This window comes from Calonectris borealis, chromosome 1, assembly GCF_964195595.1.
Source record: "Calonectris borealis chromosome 1, bCalBor7.hap1.2, whole genome shotgun sequence".
Taxonomy (NCBI): Eukaryota; Metazoa; Chordata; class Aves; order Procellariiformes; family Procellariidae; genus Calonectris; species Calonectris borealis.
Genome location: NC_134312.1, coordinates 126,241,402 through 126,266,150, shown reverse-complemented (window position 1 = coordinate 126,266,150; position 24,749 = coordinate 126,241,402). Strand labels below are relative to the sequence as shown.

The 24,749-nt window shown below is 36.5% G+C and overlaps 1 protein-coding gene across 1 annotated transcript in view; it reads right to left on the bottom strand.

Moving 5' to 3' along the window:
* Positions 1 to 24,749, bottom strand: part of CFAP47 (cilia and flagella associated protein 47) — a 363,705-nt gene that overhangs the window by 262,371 nt on the left and 76,585 nt on the right. Inside the window, exons 31-33 of the mRNA XM_075174429.1 lie at positions 20,471 to 20,564; positions 19,744 to 19,884; positions 11,828 to 12,023 (exon numbers count right to left, since the gene is read on the bottom strand). Coding sequence (XP_075030530.1) covers positions 11,828 to 12,023; positions 19,744 to 19,884; positions 20,471 to 20,564 — 431 coding nt within the window. The remainder of the gene's footprint in view (positions 1 to 11,827; positions 12,024 to 19,743; positions 19,885 to 20,470; positions 20,565 to 24,749) is intronic.

Here is a 24,749-nt window from a genome sequence, read left to right as displayed (position 1 = left end):
TCTGAGACAGATTCCTGCTACTTGCCAGCTGCATCCCATAGGGGCTGGTTGCAAATACTGATAACACCTAGACTAAAGTGGCATGTTCTGAATCCTCCCATTAATGAAGAGGCATGAGACAGAAGCACCGATTAGGCTGATCATGAGTTGTGCTTCTGCACATAGACTATTTAGATTGGGAAAACTGGGGACTTGGAGTTATGGCAAGAAGAAGAGGCCAAAAAGAAGCAGCAGTCTTGAAGACACAACACAAGGGGACTGGAAAGAAGTTGAAGAAGTTCTTAACTGGAGGACAGATCTTGGAAGTGGGAGAAGATCCTGAAGATCAGAGAGATGCATAGAGACAAATGGCAGCGGATGCCCAGGGACTTTGGAGAGTGACACCTGAGACTGGTAACTATGAGCAGCGGCACAGCATGAATTGTCATGACTTTTGCCTGATCTTCTCAGGCTAGTAGCGACCTCCCTGCCAGGGAGGGAATTTGTTTACCTTGTGAACATAGCGCTGTGTGGAGCGACTGAGTGTGTGAAATTATCAAATAGGATAAGAGCTCTGACCTTGCTGGTTCTTCAATAAACCCCAGTATCCTGATCCATCACAGGCTGTTGTTTACTGTCTCACCCATGACAATAGGTGAAAATACTTCATAAAAGAAAATAATCAAGCAGGATTAACTTGGAGTGGATGTGGCGTGACTCTTATGTAGTGTACTCAGACATTTCCTATGATTATGGAAAGCTAAAATATACTGCAAGAGGCCTCTGCAAGTGATTTAAAATGACAGTAGTTTTGTTTCAGTTGTTGATCCCACTCAACAGTGAAGGAAGGAACCTTCGTACTCAATTCAGTGATTTGGGACTAACTTAATTCCTGCATTTATTTATTTTTAATAGGCAATTTTATTTTTAACTTGTAATGGCATCATGTGGCATGCATGCAGTAACCAAGCATAACAGCATTGTCCTCATCTTTCTTGTGACAGGTTAAACCAACTCTTGAAGACACACGGCTTTCTTTTTCCATTAAGCATTTCTAGATAGAAGAAGCAAAGTTTTGCCATGGCACTCTAATTATTCATTTCCTTTCTTTTTTTTTTTTTTTGTTATTTTAAAAGTCCAGATCTGTTGAGTTTTTAAAAATTTTATGGCCCTTAAAAAGTCCCTGAAACATATTTTACATAAATTACTTAATACATAATCTCATTCCTAATTCATCCTGAATGTAGAAAAATCAGATTTGTCAAAAACAAAATTTATGTGGGAATGTTTTCAGATTTAAAATTTTTCCCTCTCTTCTCCCACACAGAGAAAGAAAAGAGCAAACTATCTTCACTGTCACTCTTTGGGTTGGATTTGGTCTTCCCCTGATGAATCAATAGCACACAAGACTACAAGGTTTTTGCAGTGCTTTTTTGCCAAAATCTTTCTTAGTTTTCACTAAAACAAAAATAAATGTTTTTACATTTGTATGAGTAGATTTGAAGCCTCAAGATTTTTTGCGGGATATGAAAACTATTTTCCAAATGGAGATAATCAAGGAAATATCTATAACAATTCCACACAAAAATGACAAACAACCTATTTGTTGGCAGAATAGCAAGCAACAGTCATCATAAACTCCTCTAGGTCAAATTTTGTCTATTTGACAGGTAGAAGATACAGTGGACAAAGGAGAAATACTAGACTTTTTAACTTCAGTAAGATTTTGGTCACATTCTCTCTCATAAGGGAGCAAGGTAAAGGTAGTCTAGGAAAAAGGTACTCTTAGGTGGAGCACAAAACTCACTGAAAAACAGTAAGCCTAACTATCAGCTGTCCACAAATCCTAGATTGTATACTATTCAATATTTTCATTTGCAGCTTGGAAAATAGCATAACACTACCTCAGTTCAATCTGAAGATAATATCAAGCAGGTTAAAGAATTGACTTTGGGAAGAAGAATGGGTTGCTAGTACTCATGAGGAAAGGACTATAATTTAAGCTTTTGAACAATTGGAGTAATGATCTGAAACAGATGGGATGAAATCCAATAATGATGCATGCAGTGTACTACACTTAATTAACAATAATTCATTACACAAGTACTAGATGGAAAATTGGATAGACAGAAATTCTGCAGAAAAGACTCTGGAGATAACAGCAAATCTTATACTGTTGCAGAAAAAGCAAATACTTTGCTAGGATGCATAAATAGGAGAGTTCTATCTTAAGCAGGTAGACTGATCTTTCACTTCTATTCAGTTCTAGTAAAGTCTCACCTGGTATAAAATCCAGTAATTGGCACCAAACTTCAAGACAGACATGGATCAACTAAGAGAGTTTACCAGAAAACAAACAAACCGAGTACACAGAAAGACTGAGAGAATGGAATTAATTTGCCAAGAGGGGCAAGAGGGAGTAACTGAAGCAGAACATAATAATTTGCGAATATATATAAAGTTACTAGAAAAGAAAAGAAGATCCACTGCACACCACATTTTAGAAGAGAAAGGATGGACTTAAACTCTAGAAGGGGAAATTTTGGGTTAGGTTAGACAAATCTTTCAAATGGAAATGAGTGGGAAATACTGGGAGATATTGCCTAAGTGGACCATGGAATCTCCTTTCTCAGATATTTTTATAACAGTCTAGCCAAATACCTGTCCAGTACACTACAGGTATAGTCAGTTTAGTCTTTGCACACAGGAGTGAAACAGATTTTTTCTGTTGTCTTTCTCCCTTTCCTACTTTCTGTGCTTTACTGTGGGTTTTTTTCAAGTTTCACTTTTATTAACTGATCCATCACTGACTTTCTAAAACTGTACTGCTTTGTGCTGCAAAACACCAGAAATGTACAATTTACTTTCCACTATCCCCTTTTATTCCAGTTCCTCCAATGTTTTGAAGTCTCCCCTTTATGCCTCCCATAACACACTATTTTATCCCTCACCAACTGTAGAAAAGATCTGTTTTAAGAGAAACATTTTAAAGAGAAATATTCACAAAAATATTTTTCTTTTCTTTTTTTTTGGTAAGAAAGTATCTCTTTGAAGATAGATGGTAGTGTTTTTATTCAAAGAAACACCCCAGAAAAATGGCTAATTGGATCAAGAGTTCCCAGCAATCTCTGAAGCCATTGTTCTCAATGGTTATGAAGTCAAACATTTCACTGTTTCAAAATAGCTAACACATTCCACTGCTAACAGTGAAAATGAAATCTTTAAAGCTGTTGGCCCCTCTTCTGAAAACTAGGAAGAAACGATAACCAATCTTATTCTAAATAGATACACGAAGGTACTCTTTGGTGTCAGTCCCATAAGAAATACCTGTACAAAGTGGTTGGCAAGCCAAAATCATGATCTTCTTTCTGGTAGAAGAACACTGTTTAGCCCTCCCCAAAAAACACTACAGTTAAACAACTCTTCTACCACACACACCACATTACTTTTGTTCTGGAAAAAAATGACCATGAAAAAATTACCATTAATCTTAAAAGAAAAATTCAATAGAAAAGGAAGAAAAGTTGTAACACAGAAGTATGAAGTATTGGTATTATCTGGATAAGAAGACCATCCAGAAAGAACAAAATGGTCTTATAACAAGCATTAAACCTCTTAAAGGATCAGATTTGGTTTCATCTACTAAGTTTAAGAGGTTTTTTTTATAAAAAAGTAAGAATAGCAATAAATCTTCAAAGAAAGTATTGTATTTCTTGTGAAGCTCTCCTGCTGTTTTCACAAGCAATAAAAAAGTTAAATTCTTGCTATCAGTTGCAAAATCAACTGATATATGTCTAAAGAGGCACAACAGATGTCCTCACAAATGATAAATCTTCTGTTATATTGCCACAAGCAATTTTTTCAAATTCTGAGTTACTGAAAAACAGAGGAAAAAATATATAGAGTTAGGCTAATATTCTGTAAGACTTTCCAAATAAACCTAATACATTCACATAAAAATCTTGAAACTGATGACCTTTAATGATCAAAGGTATGAAATGGCGCTTTATAAGAGATTAATAAATTAGTCTATAGAACTACAAAGGAAAAGTGACATATAAGTGGTGATGTGACAGCAGTCTATATAAGTAGGCGTGACACTGAGAATGGGAACCAGACATTATTGTTAAATAGCTCAGTGGAATACACAAATTTGTCAGTAAATGAAGCACCAAATTTCAGTATTAAGCGGCAAGCTAAAAATAAAATATTTTACATACGATACAGATTTTAAACCTACTTACTGCTTCAGAATGGTGTGATGCTAGAAGTTTGCACAGGTTCAAAATACAATTAAACAAATTCACAGAATAAAAATCTAGTATAACCTTACAGAAGTACCACCTTCATCTCAAGTAGTCTTGAATTTCAAATCAGGAAGTCTCAGAGTATCTATAAAGTATTGCTATATGTTTGCACTGTTACTCATCTCTAAGCATCTTCTACTGGAGGTAGAATACTGAGCTAGATAGACCTTTAAATTATCACATTATATCCTTTTTAATGTAAATTACTGCAGTAATAATGGTTTATAATATTATATAACAACTTCCTATTCTGGGATCTGAAAATCTCTGGAGGTGGAACTCATCTATAGCTATAATAACACCTATAGTCCTGTTTCACTAGCTTAAATCTGGTACTGAATAATACAAACATTTACAAAAGAAATATGTAGCAATAACCTTTCCTGTAAGTGCTGACATTAGAACCAGGACAAGGTTTAAAATTATGGTACTGAAGTCTAGAATACAGAGCATAAGAAAGATGAGAGGAAATATATCTTTGAATATTTTTTGAAAAAGGCTATTATGCTTTTCCTAAAATGTATTTAGGATTAACAGAATGATAATATATCTACCTTCAGCACATACAGTATGTGAGGCTACGTTTATCTTAACATGTATGGAAAACAAGAAGTCTTTTATTAGAGACTTGTAGGCAAATTACAGTTCCTACTTCAAGCAGGATGATACAAACCTTGCTCATCAAAACTGATAATTATGCTTCTAAGAACTCCTGAAATATCAGGGACAGATCAATTTAATACCACTGACAATTCATAATAATTCTAAGCAGAAAAGTTCAAGAAGCACCACATGGGGCAATGACAGAAAAACGGATACACTGGGGTTATGTCTCATTTATTCCCATCTGTTGCAAGAAGGCTTTTACGCTGAGGCATGAACATTTACCTTTCTGCTCCTAATAAAATTTTCCAATCATCTTTCACTATCTAGGCCATTCTGTTTTATTTTTGCTGGTTCTTATCCCAACTACTATCTTAAATTGACAAATTCCTTAGGTTTTTATGTATCACATAAGAATAGTGTTACCTTATATCAGTCTCCACTTTGTTGCTTTTCAACAGAAAGTTTACAATTGTAAAGAGAACTAGTTTTAAAATTACTGAATAGTACTAAAAGCCTCTAGATTAAAATGTCACCTTCGACACTATTTTTTTTATCATGACATTTCACTTATAAATCGCTTTGATTTAAAATGCAATAAATCACAGCAATTCATTACAGCATACCTACCTTCTATACTGGCTTCAGAATGAATACTATAATTCCCACATCATCTTATTTAGTTAAAAAAAAAAAAAAGTTAAATAATCTTCTCAGTGAAATTCACTGTTTGATACTTACAATGAATTAACAGAACCTTTTTCAATCTTCATAGTCTGAAATGTGTTTTCTCCTCACAAAATATCTGAAGTTGTATTACTAAATCCACAGCCATACCATACTCAATCTACATATTTGGTATGCACTGCAGAAGTAGCATTAATTACACAAATAATCAGAAAGCTTATTTATTCTAATTAACATAAAAACACTGCGAAGTGTCTTGTTTAGCTGAAAGTAGAATAGCTGTCTAGGCATCTCAAAGTGTATTGCAAGTGTGGAAACAATATTTCTTCCTAAATATTTACCTGATTATTCCTATTTAGGTCATTTAGGTTTTTGAGGGTCAGCATATATGTATATACACATATACATTTTTATATATAAGCATACATGTTTACAGACACGTATATATGTATGCATATATGTATATACACAAATGTATACATAAATATACGCAGCCCTAAGAGTTAGGGCTTTTTTTTTTTTTTTGAAAGATCTTTTTAACAGTTTGCCAAATATGAACACTTTGAATCTTTTCAGTATAGGGCTCCAAGGACTATCCTTCTTCATACTTTTATTTTCCTGAAGCTGCATAATGCCAGCCGGTATAAAACAATAAAACTGTACAAAACAAATACTTTTATACTACTCCAAAGTCTAAAAAAGTAAATTAAACATGGCGTTTTGCTTATTTCTCAACTGCATATGAACTTAAAATTCAGGAAAATAATTCTTTTTCTCTTTTCTATCAAATAAAATCCTGATATGATCTTGTGGGTTTTTCAGCTATAGGGAACGAGATAGAATGTAATTCTTAAACATGGAGTATTCAGGTTGACTAAGAAAGGCGAGCAGGACAGAAAAGCCTGCTTATTGGACTTCATATTTACATATTATGTTTCATTCTTATGTTCTGCTGTGTAAATCATGAAATATAACAAAGAAAAAATTGTTAAAACCTTTGCTAATTTATATTTCAGGAAATAATTTCCAGAACTTATCACTCAAGAACAATGTTCTCTCATAATATTTTGTTGGAGGGCAGACTTATGATACTCATGATGGCAGTTCATTAGATAGTCACTTCCCCTTCTTTAATTCAGCTTTTTATCAAATGTGCAAAAAGCAAGATTTGTTCTTTGGGAAAAGCCTGTTTTGCAAAGATTTTAACTGAAAGAAATCTTTTATGAAATTACATAAGATCCTTCCCTTCTACCCTTCAAATATAAAAAATACCCTTCAGCTCTTGTTTCTCAATCGTCTCTAAGAACTATCAAATTGAGAAGCAAGCAATTAATGGACTCCATAAATACCCTTCCTAAAAACTGGCGAAAGGAGAGAGGAGAGGGGAAAAAAATAAAAATTCATGAAAACAAGGGAAAGAAAAGAGTGTGCTTTTTAACTGTTATACTAGAAACAAACTGGATTAGCACTTCTCTTTCCACTTAAGCAGAATGTCCATTCTAAGCAGATTTTCCAGTAAAATGAAGATATATCTATCTACTCTGGAGGCAGCTCTTACATCTCAGACTTAGGTTGACTGTTCAGATATTGTTCAATTTACTGGCTGTCATATTCTCTAATAATTTTATATTAAATGCAGAATTATTTACTCTCCTCAAGATCTTCCTGGGATACATTCAAGAAAATCCCTTACTTCCCAAAACTTAATTTATCTTTTTCACCGTGACAAGAATCATAATTAATAAGGAAGAGACATACAGCTTCTCAGGTGGCAATTTAATTCACTAATTTGCAAAATATTCTTCTGTTTAGGAAGTACAGGTTTTGAATTATGGCATTCCAATACTCTAGCAACTTTTTAAGGGTTTTTCCTGACTCTTATTTTTTCATACTATTAGTAGTTAGTCTTTCAGAGAGAAATGTTGAAAAGAAATGTGAAGATAAGGAATGGTAGAAGGTAAACTGAAAATGTATTACACTCAAATAATTCATGCTTCCTCTCCTATCTTTACTATTGCCCATATAATGCCTTAAGTGGGCACTGAATCTTATATTTCATGCATAATTAAGGTGTCAGTAGAATAGGCAGTTGCATTTTGCAGTTTTACAGCATTTGGTCTCAAGTTTCAACATTGCTTTCCATTTTATGGTCAATAAGACATATTATAAGCCTACCCTCCCAAAACATATGCCAAGCTGCTTTTAAAACATATCTAATTTTTAGTAGCAGTAAGGGCAGAAGATGTGGAGATAGTAAACTCCTCACTAATGTTGTCTCTAAGCTATTGAGACCTTAATTCTTGCAACAGAAGAGTTCTGATGAATGACATCGTTATCTTCAACTTTAGAAGGAAGTAATAAAGATGTATATTTAAAACCTTTCTGCACTGCAGTTGCTTAGGCTTGGCTCACTGTCACATTTCACTTTAAGTAGCTTAGATATCAAAGGAAAAACTGAGAGATGTGGCCTGCATAGATCTTCATTTATTTAGCAGGAATGGATCACCCAACAGACTAGTTTGAGATGAAAGCAGCTCCATGGTCAAGACATATTGCTAGTCAGGGCTAATTCTTTATTCAAAGCAGAGTGGTTAGATGGTAATATGCAAGTGCATAAAGGTTAAGCAAAAAGTGGTAATTGCTCTCTGAGCTGGAGTGTGGCAAGACCAAAAGAAGTAATCCTTCTCTTAAAATTGGTGATATTAAGCAAATAATAACAACAAAAACTCATACAAAATTGAGGATATGTAGGACTTTCAGTTGGGTTGTATGAACATTTACTATACTTTGACGTTTTTCTTTATGACACTTTTAACTGTTCCTCTGAAAAAGCCTGTTTAAGTGCTTAATTTAAGGCTAACATGATAAAAAATGTCACAATATCTAAGTATAAATTTGATGATTAACCTTAACATCATAAAATTTAAAGAACCAATGGTAAATCAGAATATTAAATCTGCTGAGATATATAAGTTCTTCTCCAGTGTATGATCTTAAAAAACAAATTCAGTCTAATGACCCCTGAGGTACACTACTGGTGACCAGCCTCCAGCTGGACTTTGTGCCACTGACCATAACCCTTTGAACCTGGCAGTTCAGCCTAATTTCAGTCCACATCACTGTCCTCTTATCTATCCTGTACTTCACTAGTTTGTTTACGAGGATGTTACAGGAGGCTGTTGAAAGCCTTTCCAAAGTTGAGATAAACAACATCCACTGCTCTCCACCTGTCCACTGAGCTAGTCATGTCATTGTGGAAGACAATCAGGTTGGTCAAGCATGATTTCCCCTTTTTAAATTCATATTGACTACACCCAAACAATTTCTTGTCCTTCGTATGTTTGGAAATGGTTTCCAAGATTATTTACTCCATCACCATCCCAAGAAACAAGATGAGGCTGACTGGCCTGTAGCTCCCCAGATCCTCTTTCTTCCAGATAGGAATGACATTTGCTTTTTTCCAAACCTCTTCCAAACTCCCTCCCCGATTGTCCTGACCTTTCCAAGATTACTGAGTGTGGCCTCGCAATGACATTGGCTAGCTCCCTCAGCACTTCTCGGTGCATCCCATTGGGTCCCATGGACTTGTATTTGTCCAATTTGTTTAACTGCTCCCTAATCTGATCCTCCTCCACCAAGGCTAAGTCTTCCTTGCTCCAGACTTTCCTACTCACCTTGAGGGCCTGGGATTGCTCAGTGCCAGTCTTACCAGTAAAGACCAAGGTGAAGGCATTGAGTATCTCAGTCTTTTCTGTGGCTTTGTCATCAGATCCTCTGCCCCATTTAGCAGAAAGAACAGCACAGTAGCAGACACCAATTCATTTTGAGGCAATAAAAGCAAAAAAGAGGAAAGTGAAAGCTAAAACAGAGGATTCAAAGAGATATTGAGGCAGGTCATCTGTGGAACAGAACAGCATAAGATCACACAGTAAAGAACTTTTATAATGCAGAGATATAAGATTAAGACTATGAATTTCATAATTTGTCGACATTTTCTCTTTTTTTTTTAATTATTGTAACATTAGCAATGCTTATTTATGTAGTTTTGTGAGAGAAATGGAAATAGAAACAAAAGAAAAAGGGCATGCTCAGGTACATACACCAACCTATTTCTGTTGTCCTCTAGCAAACAGAATATAGAACTCATGAACCAAAAAAGTTATATACAAGTCGATATAGCAAGGCAGTATCTGTAACTTCCTATACACAGAAAGCATACATAATCTCTGCCTTTTCATTCCAATCTTGCACTTCTCTGAAAGCAGAAAAGTATAATTAAGTGAACTGTAAGAGAACTGTAATGCAGATAAATGTCCCCTGGCAGTAACCACAAAATTCCTCTTCACCTGTGACCCAGAGCCAAATCTGCAACCAGGTCTACACAAATGAATACACTAACCTACTGAGTTATCTGTCCTATTAACATGATTTAATAAAACTTATTATTATTTTCTGAGAACCCAATATTGTAATTAAGTTCTTGGTTTTGGGTGCCAATTTTGAGGAGCCTTTAGAACTAAATAATTGTAAAAAAATTACTTTACAATTGCTGATAACTATATCACACCTCATTAAAAAAACTCATTTTAATATTCTAATTTATTACGTACTCTTAGGCAACTAAAACAACACTTTCAATAACTGGCTCCTTAAAATGCATCATCAGTAGATATTCGACTTGGAGTGAGACATTTGGGGTTTTTTTGCCCAGTAGTGTCCACTAGATCTATGCTTTATGGTTCAGATTCACTCCACTCATCTTTAGACATTATAACTCAAGTAAAAGTTTAATGTTAAATGAGATGCATTTTGACATTCATATGCTCCCCACTGAGTTCCTATAAGCCAGAACAAGGCTAGCCATGCCTTCAACATCTAGGTATTACTAGAGTCTCCAATAAAGAGAACAGACGTGGGGTTGAGGAATATATACATACAGCATTTATGGTGAGCCACAACACTGGCCAGGTAGCTAGCCATTGTCTCTGCAATTTGTCATCTATACACACAGGACTCAGATAACACCCAGCAGAGCAGAGTGCTTGCAACTGTAAGACAGCTCCACTAAAGCAGGCACTAGACACAGATAATACGAAAATAATACATTGCAAACACACCTAATTACTGTAGGGCACGTTACTTTAGCTAGGGAAGCTCCTTGAGTTAATCATAAGATCAGACCCAAACTATGAGTTGACAGCTAGAAATCTATTTCTATTGGATGCAGAGGGTATGGACTGACCTTTCAATCTTATCAGCAGAATTATTCAATACATTTGAGAATATCTAGTATAATTTTCTTCTATACAGATAAAATGAGAAAAAGAAATGGGATATTCAAAGCATATTCAAGGTAGAGAATATGCTCAAATAAGACGTATGGAAGACGATATGCAAATAGATTATGCATAATTCAGACAGGTCAGAAATCACTCAAGGGAAAAATGACACTAGACAATCTTTTCCGTATGTGGTTCATGAGCTATTATGATCAGTTCTTCCCTGGTCATCATTGGACTGTCCTTTCTTGGTGTTATCTACCCATTCAAAATTAATGCTGAAAGACACAATGAAGTTAGGGTCACGAAGCAAAAGGGAGAAATCATACAAGAAAATAGAAGTAATAATTACTACTGGTTGAACAGTTTATCAGATTTGAATATCAGAACTGCCTGGGTCAGTCTTAAAAGGAACAGGTCATTTTGTCTAACCTTACTCAAGCAATCATGAAGCGTCAAACTGACCTTGCAAGTAGGGCAAGACTTATAATCTGGAACCTTGGCCTCCATTACCTTCCTAAATGGCATTAGAGTAAAGGCAATACAAAAATTATTCTAAAAATTCTGAAAAGCTAGCTCTCAAACACACCACTATAAGTACAAATACTAACAACTGCATGTGACTACAGACAGAAAAATTAAGAGAAAGTGATTACTGTTAGCACTTTCTTCCTGAGATCATTAATGGAAAGAAGAAAGTGAGAAAGTTCACCACACTTCACCCTTTATGCCTAGTTAGAAACTGTAAGAACACACAGAACACAGAGGATATTTCATGAACAGTGCTAGTCAAAAGATGCTGATCTTGGAACATGGAAACACAAGGAAAGGAAATACATATGGATAGGCAGTAACTTCTCCCCCAGAAAATACTTTCAGTGGCAAGTTGTCACAATATCTCTATGAATAACAATTTTAAAAGTCTACAAAAGAAGTATTAGAAGGAAGAGTATAGTGAAAGAATTATTTCACCTTTTTGACAATCTTTCCACACAGTTTTTCGATTCTTCTCATAATGTTTATTCAACCAGGTGAGGATGGTTCGTTCATAAGGAGAATATATATTACTGGATAAAGGTTCTGATTTTATTCTTGGCATGTTCTGCACACTTTCCGAGCTGAACAGATCAGCGATATTACGTGAAGAAACACGTGGAAGAACAAACACCTGAAATAAGAAAAAGTATTTTTATGTACAAACTGTAAAAAGAACAATTTCACGTTGAATGATTAAAAAAACCACTTCAAACTCAAAAGGTTTTCTAATTTAGAAAAGCTTTAAGAGATTACACATTAGCATGAATGTATAACACACAAGAGAACAGATTTGCTGAGGTTTTAGGAAATTCCTTTGCTTCCTTAAACAAAATGCAAACTGAAGCTTCCAAATGGTCTTGGGAGTCTGGAGAGATCCCAGTAGACTGGAAGCTGGCAAATGTCCCAGTTTTCAAGAAGGGTAAGAAGGAAGACCCTGGTAATTACAGGCCTGTCAGTCTCACTTCAGTGCCTGGTAAAATTATGGAGAAGGTTATTCTGGGAGTTATTCACTTGAGAGACAATGCAGTCATTGGTCATAGCCAGCATGGGTTCATGAGGGGAAAGTCCTGCTTAATGAACTTTATTTCCTTTTATGACAAGGTCACCCATCTGGTTGACCAAGGGAAGCCAGTAGATGTTTTTGGATTTCAGCAAAGTTTTTGATACTGTCTCTCACAATATTCTTCTGGACAAAATGTCCAGCATACAGCTAGACAAGTCCATAATACTATGGGTGAATGACTGGCTGACGGGTCGGGCTCAAAGAGTTATAGTAAATGGGGTTACATCAGGCTGGCAGCCAGATACCAGTGGGGTTCCCCAGGGCTCAATTTTAGGGCCAGTGCTCTTTAAAGTTCGTATAAATGATCTGGACATAGGAATCAAACATACATTAAGTAAGTTTGCCGATGACACTAAATTAGGAGGAGCTGTGGTCTCCCTCAAGGGTAGAGAGGCCTTACAGAGAGATCTGGATAGACTAGAGAGCTGGGCAATCACCAACCGTATGAAATTTAACAAGAGCAAGTGCTGGATTCTGCACCTGGGACAGGGTAATCTTACTTATACATACAAATTGGGGGATGAGAGGCTGGAGAGCCACCCCACGGAAAGAGATCTGGGGGTCTGGGTTGATGGCAAGTTGAACATGAGTCAACAGTGTGCCCTAGCAGCGAAAAGGGCCAACCATGTCCTGGGGTGCATCAAGCACAGCATAGCTAGCCAGCCGAGGAATGTGATTGTCCTATCCTACACTGCACTGGTGCGGCCCCACCTCAAGCACTGTGTGCAGTTTTGGGCACCTCAATAGAAGAAGGACATCAAACTATTAGAGTGTGTCCAGAGGAGGACGACCAAGATGGTGAAAGGCCAGACTTATGAGGAGCGGCTGAGGTCATTTGGTTTGTTCAGCTTGGAGAAGAGAAGGCTGAGGGGTGACCTCATCACAGTCTACAACTTCCTCAAGGGAGGCACAGAGGGGGAGGTGCTGATCTCCTCTCTCTGGTGACCAGCGATAGGACATGAGGAAATGGAATGAAGCTGTGGCAGGGGAAGTTCAGACTGGACACTAGGAAAAGGTTCTTCACTGAAAGGGTGGTGGAACAAGCTCCCCAGGGAAGTAGTCATGGCACCAAGCCTCTCAGAGGTCAAGGAGCACTTGGACGACGCTCTTAATCATATGGTTTAGTTTTAGGTAGTCCTGCGAGGAGCAGGGAGTTGGACTCAATGATCCTTATGGGTCCTTTCCAACTTGAGATATTCTATGATTCTATGATTCTAAATATGTTTTGTTTTCAACTTTTTTTCAAGTTTTGATGAACTGGATTAAATCACTGGATCCATCTGGATTCCAAGAATTACTGTGTATATTCTAGCCAAAGAACTAATTACTGAACTACTATACTGATATTCAGTGCAATCTATAGACAATCTTGAAATGGTATCTTTCATGACTCAGTTGCTCATTTAGGTCCAAACTACACTGACTCTTTCTCCTGAAAAAAATAAATGTTGTAACACCTATAATAAAATTCTTGGTACTCAGAGATCCTTGATTAAGTCTTGCATGAATGTACGTTTTAAAAAAATATATAAACACATGTATATGAAATGTATAAGAAATATAAAGACATTAAAAGTAAAAATTCTACACAATACCTTTGATTATGTTTTACCCAATTGAAACGACAGCATAGAAAAATGTGTTTGAAGGAAGAACACAGAATTTGATTTTCAGGATGATGATGAAGTCAACAGCTTTTGTTCTACCCTCCCTCATCAAAGAGATCTGACCACCTTGACCAGTGACTAAGACTATCAAGGACCGTGGCCAAAAATGCTAACTACACTGCATCAGTTCCATAGCATCATATATTCACAGATAATTTAGGATGAGTTTGTTAAGGACTAATTGTTTGGAGGAGGAAAAAAAGAAGGAAAAAAAAAAAAAAGACTAACAACTAATCATTGACAATGTCTATTGACAATGAATGCCAATCCAGTAAAATGTTATGTTGAAATGTGAATTGGGCCCAGTTTCTCAGTTCCTTAAACACCCCTAGTGATGTCTAATTCCCTGATACATATATATATAAAGAAAAGGGTATTTCATTTCACTTAATCTAATCAGAATGAAAACAGCTTGTACTCCTTTTATAGTTGTTTCTCTTCATATTAATTTCCAATACCAGATTTCAACAGGTACATTAGAGAAAACACCGGTTTCTTGAGGCAAGGTGTTAAAACTTTTTAATCCCTCATTTGCTGCAGATGGAGAGGAATACTCTTACATATAGTATGATGCAACTACAGCCATGTGGCTTCACAGTTTCAACATTTACATCTGGATTTTTTTCCAGATGACACGAAGGACTGTCATCCATTGCTTTCAAGTTTTTCTGAAGAAAACCTTTTGCAATATATTAATATACATATACCCTGAAGCATTTCAGTTCAGTATCATCTAGTTCCATGCAGAGATGGCTGAGCTAACTTAATTTAAATATTTGGATTTCTCTCCATGGCACTTTATTGATTTGCATAGAACTATCTTAAGAGAAAAAGAAATTTCAAACTTTTGTATCAGTAACCTCAGATAGAAATCTGAAGAAAACAACAGCAAAAAAAGCAAGCAAATATATACTATTTCCTGCTTTCTCAAAAGGCAGTGTCTTTGCAGATTAATTTATTGCAATGTTCCTTCATCAGTATAATCTGATGTTCTATCAAAAGCAACAAAACAAGAAAGAGTAATGGCAACTACATTTAGAAAAAAGTATGAAACATTATTTACCCAAAAAACATTCTTTTACTGTTTCTTAACAAGTCCAATCCATCATAATCCAAGATGCCCACATGTCTACATTCCTATTGAGACCCTGTTGAGGGACCAGGACATTAGCATACAGTGGCTTTTTGGAGCACACTGTATTTATAAAAAAAATCAGCTATAAGGTTAGGAAACGTTATTACTTATAATTATAAAAAGCATCCTTACTACTACATGCTCATTAAATTTAAAGATAAATTGTCTTTATTGAAAATCTGGCCTGACCCAAGGGCTAAATTACCACTTCTGCTGTCAGGGTCAATGTGTTTCCATTAACCTAGACTTTCAAGATTTGTAGAATACCATCAGTATTTTAGCCCTTGCTCAAAAAGACAACTAAAAGTACATCTTTATGATTGATGAATTTCCCTTTTTATTCTCCACAGGTTCTACCCTTTCTTCAGAATAAACTTTATTTTCTAATTGTCTGAGCTGGATTTATGTATATGTTTTTTCCTCTGGAACTTCTGCAGCAACAGAAGTTTTCATAACAAAAAAGTGGACCGTAATCAGGTATGGGCATGAAAGCAATATGGGATGACATTTGAATTGATAAAGAATAATATTACGTATTTCTAATAACAGCATTTTATTTCTAAAATTTCTGGTGAATAGATGAATTCTTTTAACATTTTCTGAAATTTGCAGCATGCTATGTGAGTATGTTTCATCTTATCTTACTTGAAATCAGGCTATCATAATCACAAAAAGGCTTGTCTCTACTTTCATTTTAATGGAACTGCTTTTAAGATATGAAACATTCTCTTAACTTCAGAATATTTCAACACTAGCCCAAATAAATATTTTTTATATAAACCAATCTTGCTGTCTTGACAGTTCATATATTGTTTTTCTTTACTGTTCTGATGCTTTCTTTACAAATTTAATAAAATAAATAAATAAACCTTGTTCAGCAGCAGTCACAGTCACCTTTGTCAAAACTGGGTTTGAACGAAAGGGTATGGAAGAGAGAACAGGACTTTGAATGTTAAGTGACTAGTTCCAATGTAAAGTCACGTTATCTTATGAGTTCTTCTTAAGCTTTGTCATATTGAATTGAATACCACATTAGCCAAACTGCATAAGGCTACAACAAAAAAGTAAAGCAGAGACGTATAATTCTTAAGACATTAGCAGGAGAGACAGACAAGATGAATGTGATGTTATAAGGCTGTAAAAATGTACTATTATAGGATAGAAAGATGAAAGAACAATGAATGAGAAGCTGAAACATGCTTCTCATGCATGAAACGGAAATAGAACGATGAAGACCGCATCTTCACAACAGATTTAAGCTGATCTAAACCTGAACTTTTTCATATCCCCAGCAACCATGTGTTCTGTCCCATTTTTGCATCTACACCAATGGTCAGAGAGATGAAGATCTATTTGGAAGCACCACCCTGCTCCACTAGTTCTAGCATAAGGAAAGGGGCAGAAAAATGTAGCCAGGAAAACCTGGTTTTCCCCACCCTCTAAGACATGTTCCTTCAGTAGTAGCCCACACCTACATTAGTGTAAATTCGTAATGATGCTTTGCTGTCAGATATTGGAAAGGCTAGAAAGTTTATGTTAAAAGATTGCACAATACAAAAAATAAAGTTAATGATACACTACAGAAATTATCAAATTAAAAATTCATTTTTTATTTTTGGTTTGATGTCTGTAAGACAATGTTATGTTACTGTAAGAAATACCAGAAATTTTCTTAAGTGGTAAATTGCGATTATTAATAATTTGATCAAAACTGAAGTTAACTTCTCTTTTACCTAGACATCAATAATACCTTGTCAAAACAAAAAACATAACTTTTAATAGCTGACTTTTTGACAGTACACATCTGAATGTTTCAAGTGTATTTCCCAATATACCTGTTGTGGGTTGACCTTGGCTGGACGCCAGGTGCCCACTAAGCCGCTCTATCACTCCCCCTCCTCACCTGGACAGGGTGACAAAAATACAACAAAAGGCTCATTGCTTGAGATAAGGACAGGGAGATCACTCAGCAATTACCGTCATGGGCAAAACAGAGTTGACTCGGGGAAATTAATTTAATTTATTGTCAATCTAAATAAGAGTAGGAAATGAGAAACAAGAATAATCTTACAACACCTTCCCCCCACCCCTCCCTTTTTCCCAGGCTCGACTTCACTCCTGATTTCTCTGCCTCCTCCCCTCCGAGGGGGACAGGGAATGGAGGTTGCAGTCAGTTCATTATGCGTTGTCTCTGCCGTTCCTTCCTCCTCACACTCTTCCCCTTCTCCAGCGTGAGGTCCCACCCACACTGGGAAACAGTCTTCCACTAACTTCTCCAACACGAGTCCTTCCCACGGGCTGCAGTTCTTCACAAACTGCTCCACCATGGGTCCTTTCCATGGGGTGCAGACCTTCAGGGACAGACTGCTCCAGCACGAATCCCCCATGGGGTCACAAGTCCTGCCAGCAAACCTGCTCCAGCATGGGCTCCTCTCTCCATGGGGTCACAGGTCCTGCCAGAAGCCTGATCCAGCATGGACTTCCCACAGGGTCACAGCCTCCTTCGGGCATCCACCTGCTCCTGCATGGAGTGCTCCACGGGCTGGATATCTGCTCCATGTGAACCTCCATGGGCTGCAGGGGGACAGCCTGCCTCACCATGGTCTTCACCATGGGCTGTAGGGGAATCTCTGCTCTGGCGCCTGGAGCACCTCCTCCCCTCCTTCTTCACTGACCTTGGTGTCAGCAGGGCTGTTTCTCTCACATCTTCTCACTCCTCTCTTCCAGCTGCTGTTGCGCAGCAGTTTCTTCCCCTTCTTAAATATGTTATCACAGGACCCTACCACGTTCAGCCTTGACCAGGAGCAGGTCCATCTTGGAGTCAGCTGGCACTGGCTCTGTCGTACATGGGGGCAGCTTCTGGCACCTTCTCACAGAAGCCACCCCTGTAGCCCCTTGTTACCAAAATCATGCCACATAAACCCAATATAATACCTGATTGATTCAAGCCATTTCAAATTACCTATTTTTTAGAGTTTCATATCCTCAGGAAAAAAAATATCAAAACCAAAACAAAACAACACACATGCATACTATTAATTTTGGGGATTTTCTGCTCTGTACTAGTCTGTCACGTAGCTATGAATAATTCAACAAATTGAAAAAATAGCAAAGTGACTTGCTTTCTGGTCACTATGATTGCATTTTTCCACATCCATGTTCCTATGAGTCCTTAGGGTCATCTGTCTCAGCCCATGCAAACATACTTCCTGTCTGTTACTCTCTCAGCTATTTTTTTCATTTTTTTATTTTAGATCAACTCTATATCTTTGTTACATACCTTCTTTAACATAATTTTTGCCATTCTTTATTATGCTTTTTCAGTAAATAATCACAGAATAGTTGAAATTAGAAGACACCTCTGGAGATTGTCTAGTCCAAATCTCCTGCTCAAAGCAGAATCAGCTAGAGTGCGTTGAAAGGATCATGTTCAGATGGGTTTTGGATATCTCCAAGGATGGGAACTCCACAGCCCCCCTGGGCAACCTGTTTTAGTGTGTGAACACCCTCACAGTAAAAAAGTTTCTTATGTTTAAATGGTATTTCCTGTATTTCAGTTTGTGCCTACTGCCTCTCACCACGTCACTGGGCACTACCGAGAAGAGTCTGGCGTTGTCCTCTTCACAACCTACCACCAGGTATTTACACACATTGATAAGATCCCCCCTGAACCTTCTCTTCTCCTGGCTGAACAGTCTCAGCTCTCTCAGTCTCCCCCGTACAACAAATGCTCCAGTCTCTTAAATCACCTTTGGGACCCTTCACTGGAGTCACACTCCAGTATGTCCATGTCTTTCTTGTACTGGGAAGCCCAGATAATATTTATATTTTTCATTTATTTTCCATCCCTTTGAACAGAAATAAGTAAATATTTTATTTTTAGGCATACAAACACTACTGATCATTGGTGAGCACATCAGATTTACTTTGGAAAACATAATTTAGACATCCAAAATGTTTATCTAACATGAGTAAAAATAAAATTTAATAAAATTTGAGAAGTCCGTACTGACCAAGTTCATCATATCTTAAAAGGAATAGGTATTATAAAAATGCTTACATGTTTAAAAATTCCGTTTTAATATAAGATAATAAATATCACGGTTGGGTATATGTCTAGTCAACTAAGTATTTCCAGTGAAAAGTGTTTCTAATGAGGGTACAAAAAAGCATGAAAGAGTTTTCTTTATTTGTAAGAAAAGATTTCTATAACATTTAATCCTACAAAATGCAGACTGTTCTAACATAGCATTTCCTAATTGAAACATATTAAGACACTGCTAAAGTTTCAGAACTAAGAAAATGAAAAATATTCTCACTCATTTTTTTTTCTTCTCTGTTACAGAGAAATAAAATACTTAAAAGTATTTAGTTTTAAAGATCTGTTTGGAAAAAAAAACTTGAATATACCACAGATCTTGTTCAAAACAAAGTTTTTTGCCATCAGTTCTTCAGAATTTAAGTAGTAAATGTATCTCCAATTTACCTTGTATACCTGCAGTAGCACATCTGTCCAAGCGCGTTTGCTCATTGTCTCAAATATGCTGTCCTCCAGAATGAATAGATGCTTGTCATTAAATATATCTGAGTTTTTCATATCTCCTTTTTTCAACTCAGCCGTGTGACCCTTCAGATAAAGGAATGGGATTTATTTTCAACATTCATTTCAGCAGTTTGGATAGAAAATTCACAGGAGGACAATAATGAATCAATGGCGTAAATGACTGATAACATCTACTACAGTGCAATATTGATCAGCATTAGAACCATTTACAGTTTGCCACTATCTCAGGAATAAGAAAGACAATACAGAATTGGCAGGAGTTGAAAGCAGCAATCAGGACAGAGAGGTAACACACAGGATATTTTTTAAAGAATGGTAAAATCAGTAGAAAGCAGTAAAATTAATTTTACTTTGAGAAAACATATCTGTTGGAAATTAATCTCAGGTATCAGCAGTATCAGAAGGAATGGAAGAGAAAAACCAGGGGAGGAGGGAGTAAATGTTGGTGTCAGTTTAAATTTTTGTTCACTCTCATGCACGTGCTTAGATTTATGCAATCCAAAACAGTCACCACAGTAGGAACACTCATGGTCCACAGAGGACTTCCATTAGTCTTCAAAGGACTGAGACTAAGCATGCAGTCTTTGTTAAAAAAAAGAAGAAAAAAAGAAACAAAACAAACACACACACACAAGAAACCCAAACCTACCTTCAGTACAGTTTGCATTTTAATCCATTTCTTATAATCATCAGGCTCAAGCAGAAATTCTGGCATAACATGAGGAAGATATGCTCCTTGGCTTCTGAAATCATAAAGCAGGAAAAGTTACTAGGTAAGCAAGATAATTCTTTTTAAGAGCAGTCCAAGTTTTTCAACTTGCTCAACCTATGTGTAAGCTCTTCTGAGTTCTATCTAAGTACACTTTGTACTAATGATCCAGTTCTATAAATTGCTTTAGATAACTTCTATTTATGAAGTTCATGTTCAATTCCTATGCCTACAACTAAATGCTAAAAGCACATACAACTCTGGACAGACTGGCTTCTTTATGAGAATTGCTCCTCCATAAAGGATTTATTATAGCACAAAGCATCAAAACACATAATACCCATTTCATGCAAAAGCCAAAGGACCAGTGTTACATAGCATTAGTAGAATTAAAACTTGGTGATGCTTTTATCTGTGTGCAGGTCTGATATTGGAAGTCTTATGGGTGTAAGCAAAGGTATTTCAAAACTGTTAATTGTTAAACTGACCTGCCATTTGCTCTCAACTGACTATTAAATGCAATAGGAAAAGTAATTGCAGTAACAAAAGGCAACTTTCATTAGACTGAATACCAAAAAAAGCTAACTTCCAAGTGAAGAAAGACTGTTCTTTATCTCAAATGACACAGTGTAAACAAATGTTGCTGGAAAGAGGGGAAAGTAATGAAGAAGAATTAAGTTATTTTTCTCAGGGGAGCAGAAAAGCTTCCTGACTTTTAGGTCAGAAAGGTTATCCTAGTGTATCTAGATTTACATTGTTGTCTGTGTTTTCAACAGAGCTAATGTGAATAGTAATCAGATGAGCTTTTCTTGTTATATAACAAGTATCTCATTCAAATGATCGTACTTTTCCGGTACCATACAGTCCAAATTCAATTTACTTTATACATTAAAAGTCATACCTCACAGTTTGAAATCAGGATCATGACAACTTATTTCTCTTCCCAGATAATTATATTTTGCTAGTAACAGCACATTTTTGTCTCCATATTTTATATAGTGACATTATCTTCTCAGATTATTGAAATTTCACATTTCATACAATTATCTAGCATGTTTTTTAAAACACAAATATTTTAATCAAAGACCCAAAATAGCATCAAGTTAGTAGTCTGGTTCTAAAACTCACCATGTCTGAAATTCCCCTTTTCTATTAAGTCATAGACTCTGTCCCATGAAATCCCTTTAAAACTTCAGTTCTTCCCAAATGATAAAAGAAGGAAGCTATACAACATTCATCTTTTCAGGTGTCCTATCTTTCTTTCAGTGTTTTTACTTGGTAGATATATGGGAATAGGTGCAATTTACAATTTTCATCCTCAGAAAAGCTATATAACAACATTACATGTCATCATAGTAAAGATGGGTTCTATATAACTGAATGTTCTCATAAGTGGCTGCATTTTTTTATTGAGGAACACTATCTTAAAAAAATTCCTTCTCATTAAGATCGATATTTAACATGATGCCAGTTCTCCGAGATCAGTGTTTTCATACTGTTAAGATGTTTTTCCTCAAGACACACAGCTTGCAAGAAATTAGTTAGTTATATTGTAGAATATCCAAACTTTTCCTTTACTGCTGTGGTAATGTACAAAGGAAACCCTTTGAGGGAAGGAAAATAAAACTGATACTTGGAATGTTGCTTGAAACAGTGAACAACATCCACCTGCTTTAGCAAGTGAAAAATCTGAAAGATGAATTATGCTTTATTTGAAACATGCTGACCAGAAAGTAGTGGTTGGGGGAAGAAAGCTGAGAACTGTATGTTTCTATTCTCAGAGCACTCTCCTGGGCTTCTTCATGAGGGAATTTGCACTTTCCACAAATCACAATGAACATGCAGGGATAGCAGATCACAGATTAATTACTCATAACTAGGCTGGTTCTGGACGTCTTGCCATCATTAGATACAGTCATGCCAGCAGTGCAGATATCAGACATTTTTGTACTATGATCTATAAACACTCTTAAATAACAACCTGCGAAAAAATGCAAATATTCTAGGTGATCCTAAAAAGCACAAGTAAGAAAAGAATATCCATAAACCAGGAACACTGAAGAAATTTCATAGGATTCACACAAACTAGAAGAGGCAGAAACTAACAGGATGTGGTAATGCTAAGCACATACTAAGCACCAACTTAATCATCTAGCATCAAACACATATAAGCACAGGAGTCCAGCTAGAACTGCTTTTCTATGGCAACCTGTATGGTTTTTCTAGGGTTGTTATGGATTACTACTCCATTTCCAATCATCAGACCTCATCAATCATCAGTCATTTATGTATCTGTGTACGGAGGCACTGAACTTAGCCTTGACCAATTGGCTGCTGCTCCAATTCTCCTCTGAATATGTCAGTGAGTTAACAGACAAAACTCAGTAAGACTGAGGGCTTTTATTAAAATTTAGCTATTAAATAGGTTTCCAAATTGCCCAAGAAACCACCTTAGAAACACTTAAGTATTTCTTTCCAATTGCTATTATACTTAGCAAAAGGGGTTGGGATCCACTTACCCCAATACTCATCATCATTTCAAAGCATGCAACTAACATCATCTATGCTAGTTTCAAGATGCCTAGATTCCCTGGAAAATCTCAATGGGAAGACTGGACATAAGAGCCATCGGGCTCCACCAGGAGAAAATTCTGACCCTATCTATGAGTACTCCAAAAGTATTCCATGAAAACTCTTTAAGGAAACTTCTGTGAATGAATATTTTGATGGAATCTCCTGAACAGACTTTGTCAGGGGTAACTCCAAGTATAAGGTATGCAAAAGGACAGAAACCTGACTGCCTCCTTGCCAGAAGCTGCCAGAATATAAACAAAATAAGGTATTTCGGAAAACCTTTCTGGTACAACCTTAATATAAGTAGATTGATGACATTCTTTAATTTCTTCACCTATATCTTGAAGAAATATTTCCACTTGTGTTGTTCATTTTCAATGTTATGAATAAATGTTTTTATTTGCATTTTACAATAAACAAACTTCAGATAAATATGGTATAGAGACATTCTCTTTCTCTCAGGTGCAATGACTCAGTAAACTGGGTCATATCAAAAAGCAGACTCCCAGCTTCACAGCATTCGCACTACTCTATCCAAATTCAAAAAGTGCTAAGAATTTACCTTGTCTGCCCAAGTCACCTGACACAGTCAGAGTGAAGAAAATAAGTGTTTCCCAGAGCTGATTACAACCAAGAAGGCTTCCTGGTATACTCAAAGATATTGGGTGGCACGCTCAAACTTGGAGGATAACTGATGGTAGGTATCAGTCATCCAATGAGAAATGATGTTATTTTGGTTCCTTTGTACTGACCTCATCCATCAAACAATGAGTTATAGAAGAGATATTAAAACATTTGAAGCTATACAGAAGAAATATCAGTCCTAAAAGACCAAAATTAAAGTCTATGTTAATTTGAGTTAGGGCTATAAAATCCCACACTGAAGGGTGAAAAGTTCTGAAAGGCTCCACATCAGCTCCACCCCTGAAAAGTAGTTAGATACTTGTGTCTCTCTTGATAGAAACTGAGTGGAATCAATCCAGCTGCCTATACAAGGATTAATGAAACTTAACTGTTAACAAGGGTAGCAGGGTTCAAAACAGGAAGCATGTCTTGAAGTTATTCTTGACTGCTCTCCTAGAAGTTGTGCAGAGTATTAGCTTAACACTAGACCTAAGGCAGTGGCAAAAGAAAAGATTTTCCTTGGGTTGGAACCAAAGAAGTTTTTTGACACTCTGACCTCAGAAAAATATCAATATACTGATTAGATAAATGAGAAAATCTCTTGAATCTACTTAGACAATCATTCAGTATCATATCACACTGTGTTCAGTTTTGGGCCCCTCAGTACAATGTGCTGGAACATGTCCAAAGAAGGGCAACAAAGCTGGTGAAAGTCTACAGCACAAGTCTTATCAGGAGCAGCTGAGGGAACTGGGGTTGTTTAGCCTGGAGAAAAGGAGGCTGAGGGGAGACCTCATCATGCTCTACAACTACCTGAAAGGAGGTTGTAGCGAGGTGGGTGTCAGTCTCTTCTCCCAAGCAACAAGCGATAGGACAAGACGAAAAGGCCTCGAGTTGCACCAGGGGAGGTTTAGATTGGATATTAGGAAAAATTTCTTCACTGAAAGGGTTATCAAGCCAAGGGTTATCAAGGAACAGGCTGCCCAGGGAAGTGGTTGAATCACCTTCCCTGGAGGTGTTT